The sequence below is a fragment of the Betta splendens genome, chromosome 13 (assembly GCF_900634795.4).
Source record: "Betta splendens chromosome 13, fBetSpl5.4, whole genome shotgun sequence".
Taxonomy (NCBI): domain Eukaryota; kingdom Metazoa; phylum Chordata; class Actinopteri; order Anabantiformes; family Osphronemidae; genus Betta; species Betta splendens.
In genome coordinates, this window is record NC_040893.2 from 19,942,653 (window position 1) to 19,954,861 (window position 12,209).

At 46.0% G+C, this 12,209-nt stretch overlaps 4 protein-coding genes across 9 annotated transcripts in view; 3 read left to right on the forward strand and 1 right to left on the reverse strand.

The window, feature by feature from the left end:
- Positions 1-37: 37 nt before the first annotated feature.
- On the reverse strand, positions 38-2,417 carry lipt2 (lipoyl(octanoyl) transferase 2). 2 transcript variants are annotated; one of them, XM_029170393.2, is made up of 4 exons: positions 2,283-2,417; positions 1,069-1,394; positions 866-992; positions 38-650 (listed from the first exon to the last, which is right to left on the reverse strand). In XM_029170393.2, exons 2-4 carry the CDS (start codon positions 1,375-1,377, stop codon positions 415-417), a joined length of 672 nt encoding a protein of 223 aa, XP_029026226.1. In that variant the 5' UTR covers positions 1,378-1,394; positions 2,283-2,417; the 3' UTR covers positions 38-414. The 2 variants fall into 2 exon arrangements, with proteins under 2 accessions (XP_029026226.1, XP_029026225.1); XM_029170392.3 differs by lacking the exon at positions 2,283-2,417 and adding an exon at positions 1,685-1,844.
- Positions 2,291-7,791, forward strand: rnf169 (ring finger protein 169). Of its 2 annotated transcripts, none has more exons than XM_041073285.1 (6): positions 2,291-2,570; positions 3,279-3,349; positions 3,682-3,771; positions 3,904-4,055; positions 4,348-4,435; positions 4,810-7,791. In XM_041073285.1, exons 1-6 carry the CDS (start codon positions 2,291-2,293, stop codon positions 5,917-5,919), a joined length of 1,791 nt encoding a protein of 596 aa, XP_040929219.1. In that variant the 3' UTR covers positions 5,920-7,791. The 2 variants fall into 2 exon arrangements, with proteins under 2 accessions (XP_040929219.1, XP_029026206.1); XM_029170373.2 differs by having other exon boundaries at positions 3,955-4,055.
- Positions 7,792-8,409: 618 nt separating this feature from the next.
- spcs2 (signal peptidase complex subunit 2) lies at positions 8,410-10,795 on the forward strand. Its single transcript, XM_055514204.1, has 5 exons — positions 8,410-8,561; positions 9,140-9,223; positions 9,420-9,579; positions 9,911-10,046; positions 10,143-10,795. Exons 1-5 carry the CDS (start codon positions 8,520-8,522, stop codon positions 10,327-10,329), a joined length of 609 nt encoding a protein of 202 aa, XP_055370179.1. The 5' UTR covers positions 8,410-8,519; the 3' UTR covers positions 10,330-10,795.
- A 138-nt stretch (positions 10,796-10,933) lies between these two features.
- Positions 10,934-12,209, forward strand: part of abcg1 (ATP-binding cassette, sub-family G (WHITE), member 1) — a 10,094-nt gene continuing 8,818 nt past the window's right edge. For all 4 annotated transcript variants that reach the window (XR_003787897.3, XM_029170355.3, XM_029170356.3 and 1 more), the window contains exon 1: positions 10,934-11,673. Coding sequence is in view for 3 of the 4 variants with exons in the window: in XM_029170355.3 (XP_029026188.1) it covers positions 11,611-11,673 (63 nt within the window). In the remaining variant the exon portion in view is untranslated. The remainder of the gene's footprint in view (positions 11,674-12,209) is intronic.

Here is a 12,209-nt window from a genome sequence, read left to right on the forward strand (position 1 = left end):
TCTCAAAAGCTGAAACCATGACTCACATCAAAGAGGCCTTACATAATAGTTTTATTTTTTCACTTGTAATGTTTTGTTGTAAACACACCCAGAAACACATTGATGGGCCTTATCCCAAAGGTTCCTCTGAACAGAATGAGAGTAGTAGAACAAACAAGAGTTGTCTGGCAGTCATTTCAGCTGTATTGACTTGGATCAGAGGAGCTGGATGTTCACCACAGACCAGACCTCACACTTCAGTTTCACTTTAAACATTTCTAATGCACATTTGGTAAATCAGTCAGTGAAGGTAAGTCTGGTATGTGGTCAAATTCATCAGAGTTTATACAACGTTATGCTTGATCTTTTAGATAGACTGATCTCTAAGGAGGTCATTGTGGACAACAAAGTCATTATAAAGTCTGCAGGTCAGGTTCATCGCTCATAGTCCTCTGCAGGCTCAGACAGACGACAGTGGAACTGGTCTTTGAAGGCGTCCAGCAGGTACGGCACAGCTTCCTCCACACTGACATCTCTGTGCAGCTCAGAGCTCAGCGATGTCACTCCTTTCCCTTCAATGCCACACGGAACAATGTGGCTGAACCACGATAGGTCAGTGTTGCAGTTCAGAGCCAAACCGTGGGAGGTGATGTAACGGCCACAGTGGATTCCTGAAAGCACAACATTCCCAGGGAACAGATGCATCTCTTCGTGTTCAGAGAGCACAACAGCCTCCGGTGCTCGTGAGTCCTGTCATGTGCCACAGTTTCTGTCTCATCTAATCATAATGATCTCGCCAATCACGTACAAGATTAAACAACTGTGTTTGGGAGTTTGAGCAGTTTAGAAGGATTTAATAAACCAAAAACAAAAGGTGACGTCATACCGATAGCACAAATCTTGTTGTCTCCAACCCAGACTCCAGTGTGAGGAGATGTTGATGCTTCGATACCAAACCTGATGCAGACTGAGATGATGGTCTTCTCCAGCTCAGCCACGTACCAACGAATGCTCTGAGACAACAGATCACAGATGAAACATGTGTCCATACATTCAACTGTAAGACATTCAGAAAAAGGCAGCTGGAACCTTCTTGAAGCTGCCCAAGTTCAAGACTGGGTAGCACACAAGCTGACCCGGCCCATGGAAGGTGATGAGTCCTCCTCGGGTGGTTTGGTGCACGTCGGCTCCCAGCAGACGCAGTTGGTCCAACAGGGGGGCTGGGTAGGGTTTGTGGCGTATCCCAGTGGTATAGACTGGTGGGTGCTGACACAGTAGCAGAGCGTGAGCAGGTCCGGACCGGTGCCGGTTTATGTAAACCTGCTGCAGCCTCAGAGCCTCCTGGTAGGAGATCAGGCCCAGACGGATGACCTCCACCACAGGCCTGCTGCCCTGCATCTGAGCCGGGACACGAGCTGGAAACAGCGTTCACACAAGCTCTCAGTACAATCTGCTGTGTTAACATACTACTTATTGCCCGTCTCCAGAATATTTTTCTTTCTAATCTGATTTAAATTAGCTTCCGGTTTCAGTTAGTTTTTCGTGTAAAAACAGCTGTTGTAGCAAGCAACTGTGCTTCATCCTGAATGAATGAATAGCAGCAGCTAAGCTTTAACCACACAGATGCAGTGTCTTGAAATTAACCAGCAGATGTCGCCGTTTATTGTCAACAACGGCTTTAAAATACACGTTACTTTACACTGACCCCGAGACCGAAGATCAAAATTCTGGTTATCGTAGCGCCTCGGAACCAAATCGTCGGTACCGTTGCAACTTCAATGTCCATGATTTACAAATCTCCTCCTGCCCGCCGCCATTGTTAATACGTGTTTCTTTTTCCGCGGTCAAATTGTGAATGCATTTCCGGGTGAAGAATCTTTCACAATACAACACGCTCCCAATTTAAAATGATACACATTTATTTTTATTTACAGCTGCTTGAGGTGTGGTATTTGTTTTTCATTGTTTCCATTACTGTCTAAAAGTAGGGTTACACAATAATGTATTTTATCATTATTTGCTTGTTTTTAACATGTTAGAAATGCTTTACGTGAAAGATAAGCCAAGTCTACAGTTTTTTCCCCAGTAACACGCATTTACTTGACACGTTTATTTACAAAATACAGACTGGCTGTATGCACACACTTCTTAACCATCGGGTTTATTTTGGAAGTCACCTGACTCAAACATCCGCCAGGTTCGCGCCGTGTTCCTGTGTCGCGGGTGGCGGGCTGCACGCGCGTCCACTCTGCGCTCGCGCAGGGCGGGGTTTGTTCAGAGCGGACCGGAGAGAGAAGACTCACCAAGGAAGATGGCGACCACAGGGTCGGCCGAACGGCCCGGAACACCAGCCAGCGCCGTCACCGGCAGGTCCCGGCCCGGTTTAGGATCAAACCCTCGAAATGTTGAGGCGAAGAAGTGCGCGGCGTGTGTAGAGGCGCCGGCCGGCTTGAGCTCGCCCTGTGGACACACGTCCTGCCCGCTCTACCTGGCTCGAAGACACTCCGGCAGCGAAGAGCGGCTCCGGAGGAAGAGCGACCCCGACAGAAGCCGCGGCAAAGCGGGCAGGGGCGACTGCGACGGCAGGAGAGGTGAGTCGGTTCACCTGGGAGCGAGCGGAGCGCACACCCTCCGCCGCATCTGCTCTAACGCCGGGCTTTGCTCCACAGTCCAACCGCAGAGAAACCGCGAACAGCCGGTACGTTTGCATGAGAACGGGCCCGTGGAGGCGTCAACATCACGGCTAAATAAAGCGTTCGGGTCAATTGTCAGCAGGGTCCAGCTCCAGAAACCCGGCGAGCACCGAACGGGCTGGACGCGGAGACAGCACCTGGACGCTGCGTTGCTCGGTTTGTGTTGGATGGTTTTGTAGAACTTGTCCAGACTTGTTCCAGCAGCGACTTTACTGCGGCAGTAGCCGGGTCCCTGCTGGTTCGTGGTTGTTGGTGTCCTCCGTCTCCGTTTCTACTGTCATTTTAAATCAGGGACAAACACGACTTCGATACAGACATGATCGCGTTCTGAACCTTTAGAATGTGTTAGTTGGTGTTCAGTCAGCCGGAGTCCTGGGGAGGTTCTGGAGCCTTTCCTGGCGGGTTCTTCGCGTCTTTTAGCGGTTCTGGAAAGCGTTCCGGACTCCAGTTCTCTGGTTTCCTTCATGACAGTGTCTCTGTCACTGGGTCCGAGACCAGAGCAGCTGAAGACACTGGGCTGAGCCATCAACAGACACTTGGACCCACAAAGACACTGCGTTTGATTATCGCTCTGATATTTATTCAGATCTTGTTTTGTGTCTACAGAGTTTTTCGTTTCTCCTGCTTTCGTTCCAAGGTCTGCAGACAATTCTTCAGGACAAAGCGGAAAACACAAGGTGAGTCTCACTCGAGACAAATTAGAGTTTGATGCTTCCACACCCTAAGTGAGTTAGTTAATGGTACAAATAGTGTTTTATACATCACAAATCATGTAACGTGTTTTAAAAATCTAAAACTGTAACTTTCAGGACAAGTCAGTAATGTCTGAGTTCGTAGTCAGAAAGAAAGAAAGTGAAAGAAAAGAACACATTTATGAACTCGTAGTTCATTATCATAACTGAGAGTGAAAGGCTTTAACATTTTACATCAGCTTGTAATGATTGTGTTACCAGACGTCTGTGATTGAGATGATTGTGATTTTGTCATTGTGCCATCATTTCTGTTTCAGCTGTTGTTGGAGGACAGAGATGAGTCCAGGAGAAGAAACCCTGTCAACTGTAAAGACGAGTCTGGATCAGTCCAACGTTCTGAGGAGCCTGTAAGTCGACCTGACAGCTTCCAACCAGTCAGGACCTTCAGACCTCTGCCACATTTGTTGGCGATACGTGAGATGCTTATCTAGTCTGTACAAGTGGGAACAATATGTGTGACTCTGAGTATCTGTCTCCAGGATTGTTTTTTTGCTCAACAAAAAAAAACAACAAATTGTTGTTTTTTCCAGGGAGTCTTGTCTGATTCAGAGAATGAGGAACCAATGAGCAGCAGGATCAGAAATATTTCCTCCTTCATCAGGAAAACCAAAGCCTCACTGACCTTCACTGGGTGAGCAGGATAACATCTTCATCTGGTCCTGCAGCAGAGGGTCACATACACCTGAGCAGGACATGTGAGCTGTTCACTGTCCAGCGGGACAAACCTTGTATAAGCATGCAATGAAATCCCTGATGCCTTCAAGGACCAGACATTATTTATATAAATACACAGAATGAACAACTTTAAAAAAAATTTTTTTTTGCAGTTGTTGTAAATGCTGTCCTGGTTCCTAAACATAAGTGCTTGTAAATGCAGTAATTAGTCGAGCTGTTATGTGAATTCTGGCCTTTTTCATCCTCAGTGGTTCCCAGAGAAGTCGGAGCTGCACTGACCCGGTGGAGGACAGAGGGGGGGCGTTAAAAGTAGCCCAGCCAAGCCCAATGGACCAGGTATGGCCCAAACTGAGGAGGATGTACACGAGAGGCAGCAGTGTGGGGGGACTCAAACTCTTAGCAGGGAAGCTTCACCATTCGCCCCCAGTGTCACTGTGATGGATGGGTTAACCCGAACCCTTTATGCTACATAGGAGGACGTCTTGTTGTGCAGTTAACTTGTACTTCAACACACATTTTCAGTATAAATGTATTAGTTTTTACTTGATTGCATTTGCCTGTTGCATGTGGAGTAGGTTTAACCCTCATGGGGTGGATGAAACCTTTCACACAGTTGCCACTTTCAGCTTAACTACGTCCACAGGCACATTTCTACGTGGTGTTTGAATTTGGATGCAGCAGTTGAACTCTGTCTTGTTCTGTTGTACCAGGTTTCTGTGGGCCACAGCTCCATGGCAGGAATCCTCCTGTCCTCTGAGAACAGTCGCTCTGTCTCTGCTCCCATCACTGCTCCCGACCGCAGATTCACGTGGCGAGTTGTTGTCACATCGTCGACCCCTCTGGCCCTCCCGCCTTCCCGCCCTGAACGCTCCGTTAGCCCTGACAGCAACGATAGCATCTCTGAGGAACTCAACCACTTCAAACCCATCGTGTGCTCGCCATGCACGCCGCCCAAACGCCTTCCGGATGGCCGTGTGATGGAGCCCACCATTGTCAAGTCCACCCCCAGGAATCTGACCCGTGGCCTGCAGAAGGCCACCAGCTACGAGGCCAGCCCTGCTGTCCTGCAAAAGTGGAGGCAGATTGAGCTGGATCGCCAAAGCCTCAAAGTGAACTCAAAGGCCACGCTGACCAGCCCTGTCATTGATCTCCACAACAAGACCAGTGGAGGCGAAGATTCCGCAAAGCCTCATTCTCACCCAGCAGGAGGCGGCATCAACAAGAGGAGGCTGCTGTTTGAACCTCCGGTTGGAGATGTTGACAGCTTCCAGAAACCATCTGTGAAGATCCGTGTCCCTGCCGTTCGCTACAGCAACGAGTCCACTTTCAGAGGAACCTCAGACTTTGAACCAACAGCCACTGCTCCTGAATCTTGCAGTGGAGGAGCGATTTTCAGCCGAAAACAATCATTCTCACCCTACACCAAACACTCTGGTTTTCAGGCATGTAAACTGGTGCCAAAGGACTCACAGAGTCCGAAGAAGGAGTCTGACAGTAGCATCCACAAGCAGTCTACCTCACGAAAAGGCAAAAAGAGGAAGCAGAAGACCAAACACCTGGACTCAGATTGGGACTCCGACCTGAAAAGAAGTCGGTCGTTGAGCCAGGAGGCTGTGGACGAGCGGTACATGCATCAGACCCAGCAGGAGCGCCAGGACCGAGCGCTTGCCCTAAAGCTGCAGAGACAGTTTGACCTGGAGAACCAGATGGTCAGCCGCAGGAGGAGTCCAGACAAGTACTTCTTGCGTTCTTGGCGGTCCAATCAGAACCGGAGGAGGCGAGGCCTGAGGAGATCTCGAAGAATCAACAAGAAGCACTAGAGAGGAGCAGTCTGCTGAAGTTTATATATGCAAAGTCATGAAAGTGAAGGTTGAACAAATAGTATGAATGTTTTCAAATCAACAGCCTGACTGTATTTTAAACTCTAGCAGGATTGGTTCTGAATCCTGGACCGATACATTTCTTCCAAACTTGTCTTTTTATCAGCATAATACCAAAAACTGAGCTCAGTGCCAGAGGAAAATTGGCACGAGCTGCATCCCAAACAGTTTTTAGTTCAGTCCAGCAGAAAGCGATGGAGCTCAGCAAACTTTATAACTTCTCTTCAGCTCACTAAACTGAATTTGAAGACTGAAAGCTCTACGTTTACAGTGTGTTTAGATAAGAGGGGAGACATCTTGCGTAAGGAATCGGTTTATTTCAGTTTTATCCTCCTGAACATGTCCAAAACTGAATGAGAATGGACCGTGGGAACAGAACCACTTTCCTGATTGGGTTCCTAACATGGAACGGGTTTGGTTCTGTGGAGACTTTAATGTATGTGATCACTGATGAGGCCTTTTCCTACTCCCAATGTGACTTCTTCTCCCAGTTTGTTATTCCAGTATGGTTACTGGCAGTCTTCCAGTCTGTACTTCTCACATTGGATGTGGATGAGGGTTGTTCACAGCCTCTAGGCTCATAGGTACTATGGTTCTGGCATGTTCTGTTAAAAAGCCCTCATTTATCTGAATGAGCAGAACAGTAATCTACATCATGGCTCGTCTCAGAGCTTTCATTAGTTTTTGGGTCGCGTTTTTAAATCTACAGCTAAATGTTGGATTTACTGAGACGGCAAAGAGCAAATACCAAATTCTGTGGGCACGTTTTGTTGTTTGGAATGTGCAGATGATTTACATAAAAGCTTGTGTGATCAACAGGGGATGTACTTAACTGAAGGTTCAGTATCTTGACGAGTCCAGATAATGACTCACACACTGCTTTCTGATTGTATGGACTCGCCTGGGTGGCACGGTGGGGTTGTGGTCCTGGGTGCGAACCCACCGGGTCAGTCAGGTGCCTTCACTGTGGAGCTCCCAGGTTCTCCTCCTTTCTCCCACAGACCAAAGACAAAGTGGTGTTCGTTGGTGACAGTAAATTGCTTGTTAGCGTGAATTTGAGCATAAGGCTTGTATATGAGCTGTGTGATGTACTGAGGATCATTAACGGACGGGCAATGATCGGCCTAAAAGCCTAAAGCTTCCATCTTATGGTTTCTAAGAATGAATCATGCTCCTTTGTGTGAATCACCAGGAAATTATACACATCGGTGAAAGCTGATGGTTTCACAAATGCTTGTTATTAATAAGTGGCGATAAAAACAATGTGGCATAAATGGAAACGAATGCCTCCCAGCTGTATTTAACTACATGGTATTACTTACATTTCACTGTGTGAACTCCTAAACCACATATCACTTCAACCTTCCAATATTTCTCCCTCCTTTACTTTATCTGATTATTTCTGTAGTCATTTATTTTTTTCCTGTCTTAACATAATCATGTTTTCTGTCAGAACTTATGGGTTCCTCAATGATTTTTGCCATACGCTTCACAGTCAGATGGAAACAGTGTGATTAATACTTATTGACAGGTTGAAGTGTTTTTGGTGCTGAAGGGCTTTTCAACCGATGCCACATGAGCTTTGCTCTCAGAAACACTGATATGCACATTTTGTACTAAAGCCTGGGGTTGTTCAGTTGATGCAGTGTGACAGCAGCGTGGTTCTGCAGGTGGGGGAGGGGGTGCGAGCGCTGAGTGCCAGACCTGAGACTGTCTGCTGGACAATGGTTAGAGTTTATATTTCAGTAGTTTTGTATTGAAAGGAGCAGAGGCTGTCGGAAACAAGACAAACTAAAATACATAAAAAATCAAGATGTTTCACGTCTCTTTTTTTATTTTTATAAAGTTCCTTATTTGTGAAGCTGGAGCTAAGCTTAGAATTGTGGGTCAGAGGAGTTAATGGTCCTTTGACAGACGACTCGTCTGGGTTCTGTCGCTGTGTCTGTCTGTGTGCGTGTATGTCCGTTTTGTGGTTTTGCAATAGTTCGCTCACTTTAAACAGTCCTGCGCTGACATGACTTCCTCTGTATTTGCATATATCTATATACATTAATTAATTTAACACCACAACACTATAATAAATGTGACATTTGCTCATCAACTGGAGGAGGCAGGTTTTCCCCTAATTAAATATTTTAATTTTTTTATTAAAGCAACACTTCTGCTTCCAGTATCCTTATGTAAAATTAAAGATTATGTATCAGAGCAATTAGCTATTTTAAATATAGGATATTTATTTTATTATCAGCCATCAATTATTTCTAATGAGTGAAATTGTACACACTATTAATAACCTTTCAAGTTTGTAAATACAAACAAATTTCTTATGCAGTGAAAAAATATCCTTACTTTTTCATTGTTAGTTATTATTGGTTAAACTTTGTTTATCTATAATTTAAAATATTTTAATTCGTAATTTTCTTCCGTTATTATGTCGTACGCAGGAGTGTGACGTCATACGTTATTCGTCGTTCATATCTCGCTGAGAGCCAATCAGATGCGTCCAGGTCACGGGTTCCGTTATTGTAGCGAAAGGGAAGATGGCGGCTGCGAGAAATGGGAGGACTGGGCTGCTGGAGAAAGTAAGAACTAATGTTTAAAGTTGTCTGTCAGTTCGGGATGTTCTGAGTCTTTCTCGGAGTTTAGGAACATAAATGTTGATTCTCTCTGCAGATGCTACGTTTCTGCGTCATCCCTGATGTTAGCGCGCTAAGCTAACGTCAGCGAGCTAAAATAAATGTATGTAAAATTTAAACCGAAGTTAAAGCCGAAGGCAGGGAAGCGCTGAGTCGTGTTGTTTGTGAAGCGGTTCGTGATCGAACGGCAGCGCTTGGGTCAGTTTCCTGTTCCCAGCTGTTATTAGAGAAAACGTAGGGTTCGTTTCACTGCTGCTTGGCTTCAAACGCACGAAGAGGGAAATCGTCGCAGACGGGGCGCAGTGAACTGCGATCATTTGAATCAAACGAGCCAGTGAGACGGAAGCAATTGCATGTCTTATGACAGATCTTATTACAGCTGATGTTACATCTACAGACACGCGTTTGCATGAATGTACAACGCCCCGTGTGTTTCAATAGTCACGGATGGAGTGAAGTTTGACATGTAGAAACATTCGGACTTGGTTCTGAGACGTGTGTGATGGTGATCTGTGTTGTTTCAGTGGAGGATTGATGAGAAACCAGTAAAGATTGATAAATGGGACGGAGCTGCTGTAAAAAACTCGTTGGACGATGCTGCAAAGAAGGTGAGTGAACATTCCCATTAAACCTCAGCACACAGCAGCAGGTCCCTGCTCTGTGAATGTCTCTGTTTGCAGTGAGAGACACGTTTGACTCAGTCTCCTGTTGTCTTGCTGCATTTGAAAGGGGTCTAGACTAGAGTTCATGCTTCGCTGGTCGCTTCCCAGCTCACATTCATTACCCTTGTTCTGTTTTTAACAGGTGCTGTTGGAGAAATATGGTTACGTGGAGAACTTTCGCCTGGTTGATGGTCGCCTGTGCATCTGTACCGTTTCCTGCCTGTTTGCTATGTTGGCCCTGGTCTGGGACTACCTGTACCCTTTCCCTGAGTCCAGACCCGTCCTCGCTTGCTGCGTCATTTCATATCCTTTTCAGCCACTAACTCAGTGTTATATCTGGTGTGAGCTGACCTGAACAGATTTGGTTCTCAGTACTTTTATCAGTTTCATCATTAGGAGATTTTATGGTTTTAAACTAAACTCAGTTTAGTCTGTTCTGTGGGTTTTCCAATGACACACAAGCTCTACTTTAAGTGAACCTTCATGAGCAGCTAACATCACTCAGTTGCAGGTACTCATTTCACGGGATGGGTACAACTGCAGAGGTTAATTTCCTCCCTGTGGGATCAATAAAGTTATGAAAGTTCTAAAAACATCTATATTTCAGGTGTTACCTTAACTTTTTCTTCATCACCTACTTCATCATGATGGGCATCCTGACTCTCTACACTTCCTACAAAGAGAAAAACATCTTCCTGGTGGCCCTGCAGAAAGATCCAGCTGGGATGGATCCAGACCACAACTGGCAACTGTCCTCATCTCTCAAACGGTAACTCAGTCTGTAGAAATAGAACCACTGACCAATCTACAAACACCAGGCTGTCTGTGTTATGACACGTTTTCCCCTCGTGTGTCACTTCCTCAGGTTTGATGACCAGTACACACTCAGGGTTTCCTTTGCTGATGGGAAGTCGAAGACCTTTAGGGAAGCAGAGTTCACCAAATCTGTGTCTGCGTTCTTTGATGAGAATGGGACACTGGTGATGGACCAGTTTGAAAGGAGTGTTTCTAAACTGCACGACATTCTGGCAGCAGAGAAGAAAAACGAATAACCCACAAAACGTATCAGAGCAGTTTCCCCTTCTCTCAGTCGCTAAACTGGTTTAAACCCAAACCATCATCAACCTGCAGCTGATGCTGCATTTAGAGACACTCTGGCATCATCTTTTCTCCATATTTGTTTAGTTTTATTCAATCTGGATATTTAAATACATTTTAAAAAGCTTGAATCTGCTCAGTTCTTTTTGTTTAGTTTGTATTGAATGTCTTAATTTTGTTATTCTTAGTGTCAGAAAGTGTAGAATAAAGCTAACACAAAGAAACAGATGTTGGAATGTCAGTGATTGCAGCACCGGAGAAAACGCATCAGCACCTAAAGGAACTGATAGTCGAATGCAGGTTGAAACCAGCAGGTGAGTGGTTACAGTCGAACTCACTGTTGTTTAGGCTGAGGGAACTAATTGTTCATGGCAGATTTGTTATCAAAAATAAAACGGTTTTATAACAAAGGAAAAATGAGTTTTTCATAAGTGACTTGTTCATTTCTTTATTCTCGACTGAGAAGCTGAAGTTTGATATTTTTGTTTAAATCTGAAAAGTAGTTTATGGAAATTGACGTCTCAGCTCACTGCTCTAAAACCTCAGAGAGATCAGTTCATTGTATCAGCAGCATCAGGTGAATGCGACACTGACCCAGTAATGTTCAAACAAATGAAGCCGTTTAGTCTGATAATATTTTTAAAACACCATAAAGGAAACGAGTCTGAACTTTATCCTGGTTGGTTCTGAGCTAAAGGCAGCTTTCTACAGGTGGGAGGAGTCATGCAGCGCAGCATCGCCTAGACAGGGTCCAATACAAACGAAGAGCATCATCAGCATCTGGTTTCCAACATGCTAACGATGCTAACACAGCTGAGTTGTGTTAGTAGCAGTACTTTTGTCCAACCAGCAGAGGGAGCTCCCAGACAAACACTTGATTTAGCTGCTGGAGGCTTCTGGACCAGAAAGGTGTCAGGCTGAAGCTGAAGGCCGGAGCGTCTACTGCTGTTTTCTACTGATGCCAATGTTGGTTGTTGGGCCCAGAAACATCTTCTCCTTCACTTTGCAAATGGTTTGATTGATATTGGCCTCAGTGGAGTGAAACTGGTTCAGTGGAACAGCAGAAAGAGTTCACACCTTGGCTGATGTCACCATATCTGAGTCAGGGGGCGGGGCCAGCTGGCAGAGGGCGGGGTTATCGAACAGGGGTGGTTCATCAGCTGAGTGGGTCAGCAACACAGGGATCAGATGTGTGAGAGGGACAGAGTGTCAGAGAGCGCCGCTGTCTCCCGGCCATGGCCTGTCTGATGGCCGCCTGGTCCGTGCACAACCCCACCGTCACCAACTCCATCATCATGGTGAGTACGGACGCTGCCTGGCGCTTCTGAACACGTGGGCTCGTAGTGGGGACACCTGCGTTAGCCTGTTGCTTTCTGTGTGTTGGGAGATGGGTTTGTGGTTCAGCTTCGATGATGACGATGCAGCAGCTCGTGACCTAGCTGTGTTCTGTAGAGTTGCCTGCAGCAGATTAAGGTCCCATATGGAGCATGATGCTCACACACATCCACAGCTAATCTGAGCATATGCACCCCATCCACTGACATGAGAAGGCGCCTCGTCATCTCATCTCATCATCTTCATCCCTGAGCGTGTTCTCAGGGATAAAACAAACGCGTCACACGAGGATCTAAAATGTTGTGAAGTAAACAAACCAGTTTGTGATGATCTAAAGAAAGTCAGCTGCTGTTTTAGCTCCGGCCGCTCGGGTTCTGGAGGTGCTGGTTATTCAAGGTTCTGGGGTTTACATGTTCTACTGGTTCCTGACCAGTTGCTCCAGTTTACCAGACTGGTCGGTGGACACAGTCCACGTCCAGCCTCACATTCCCGTTCATGG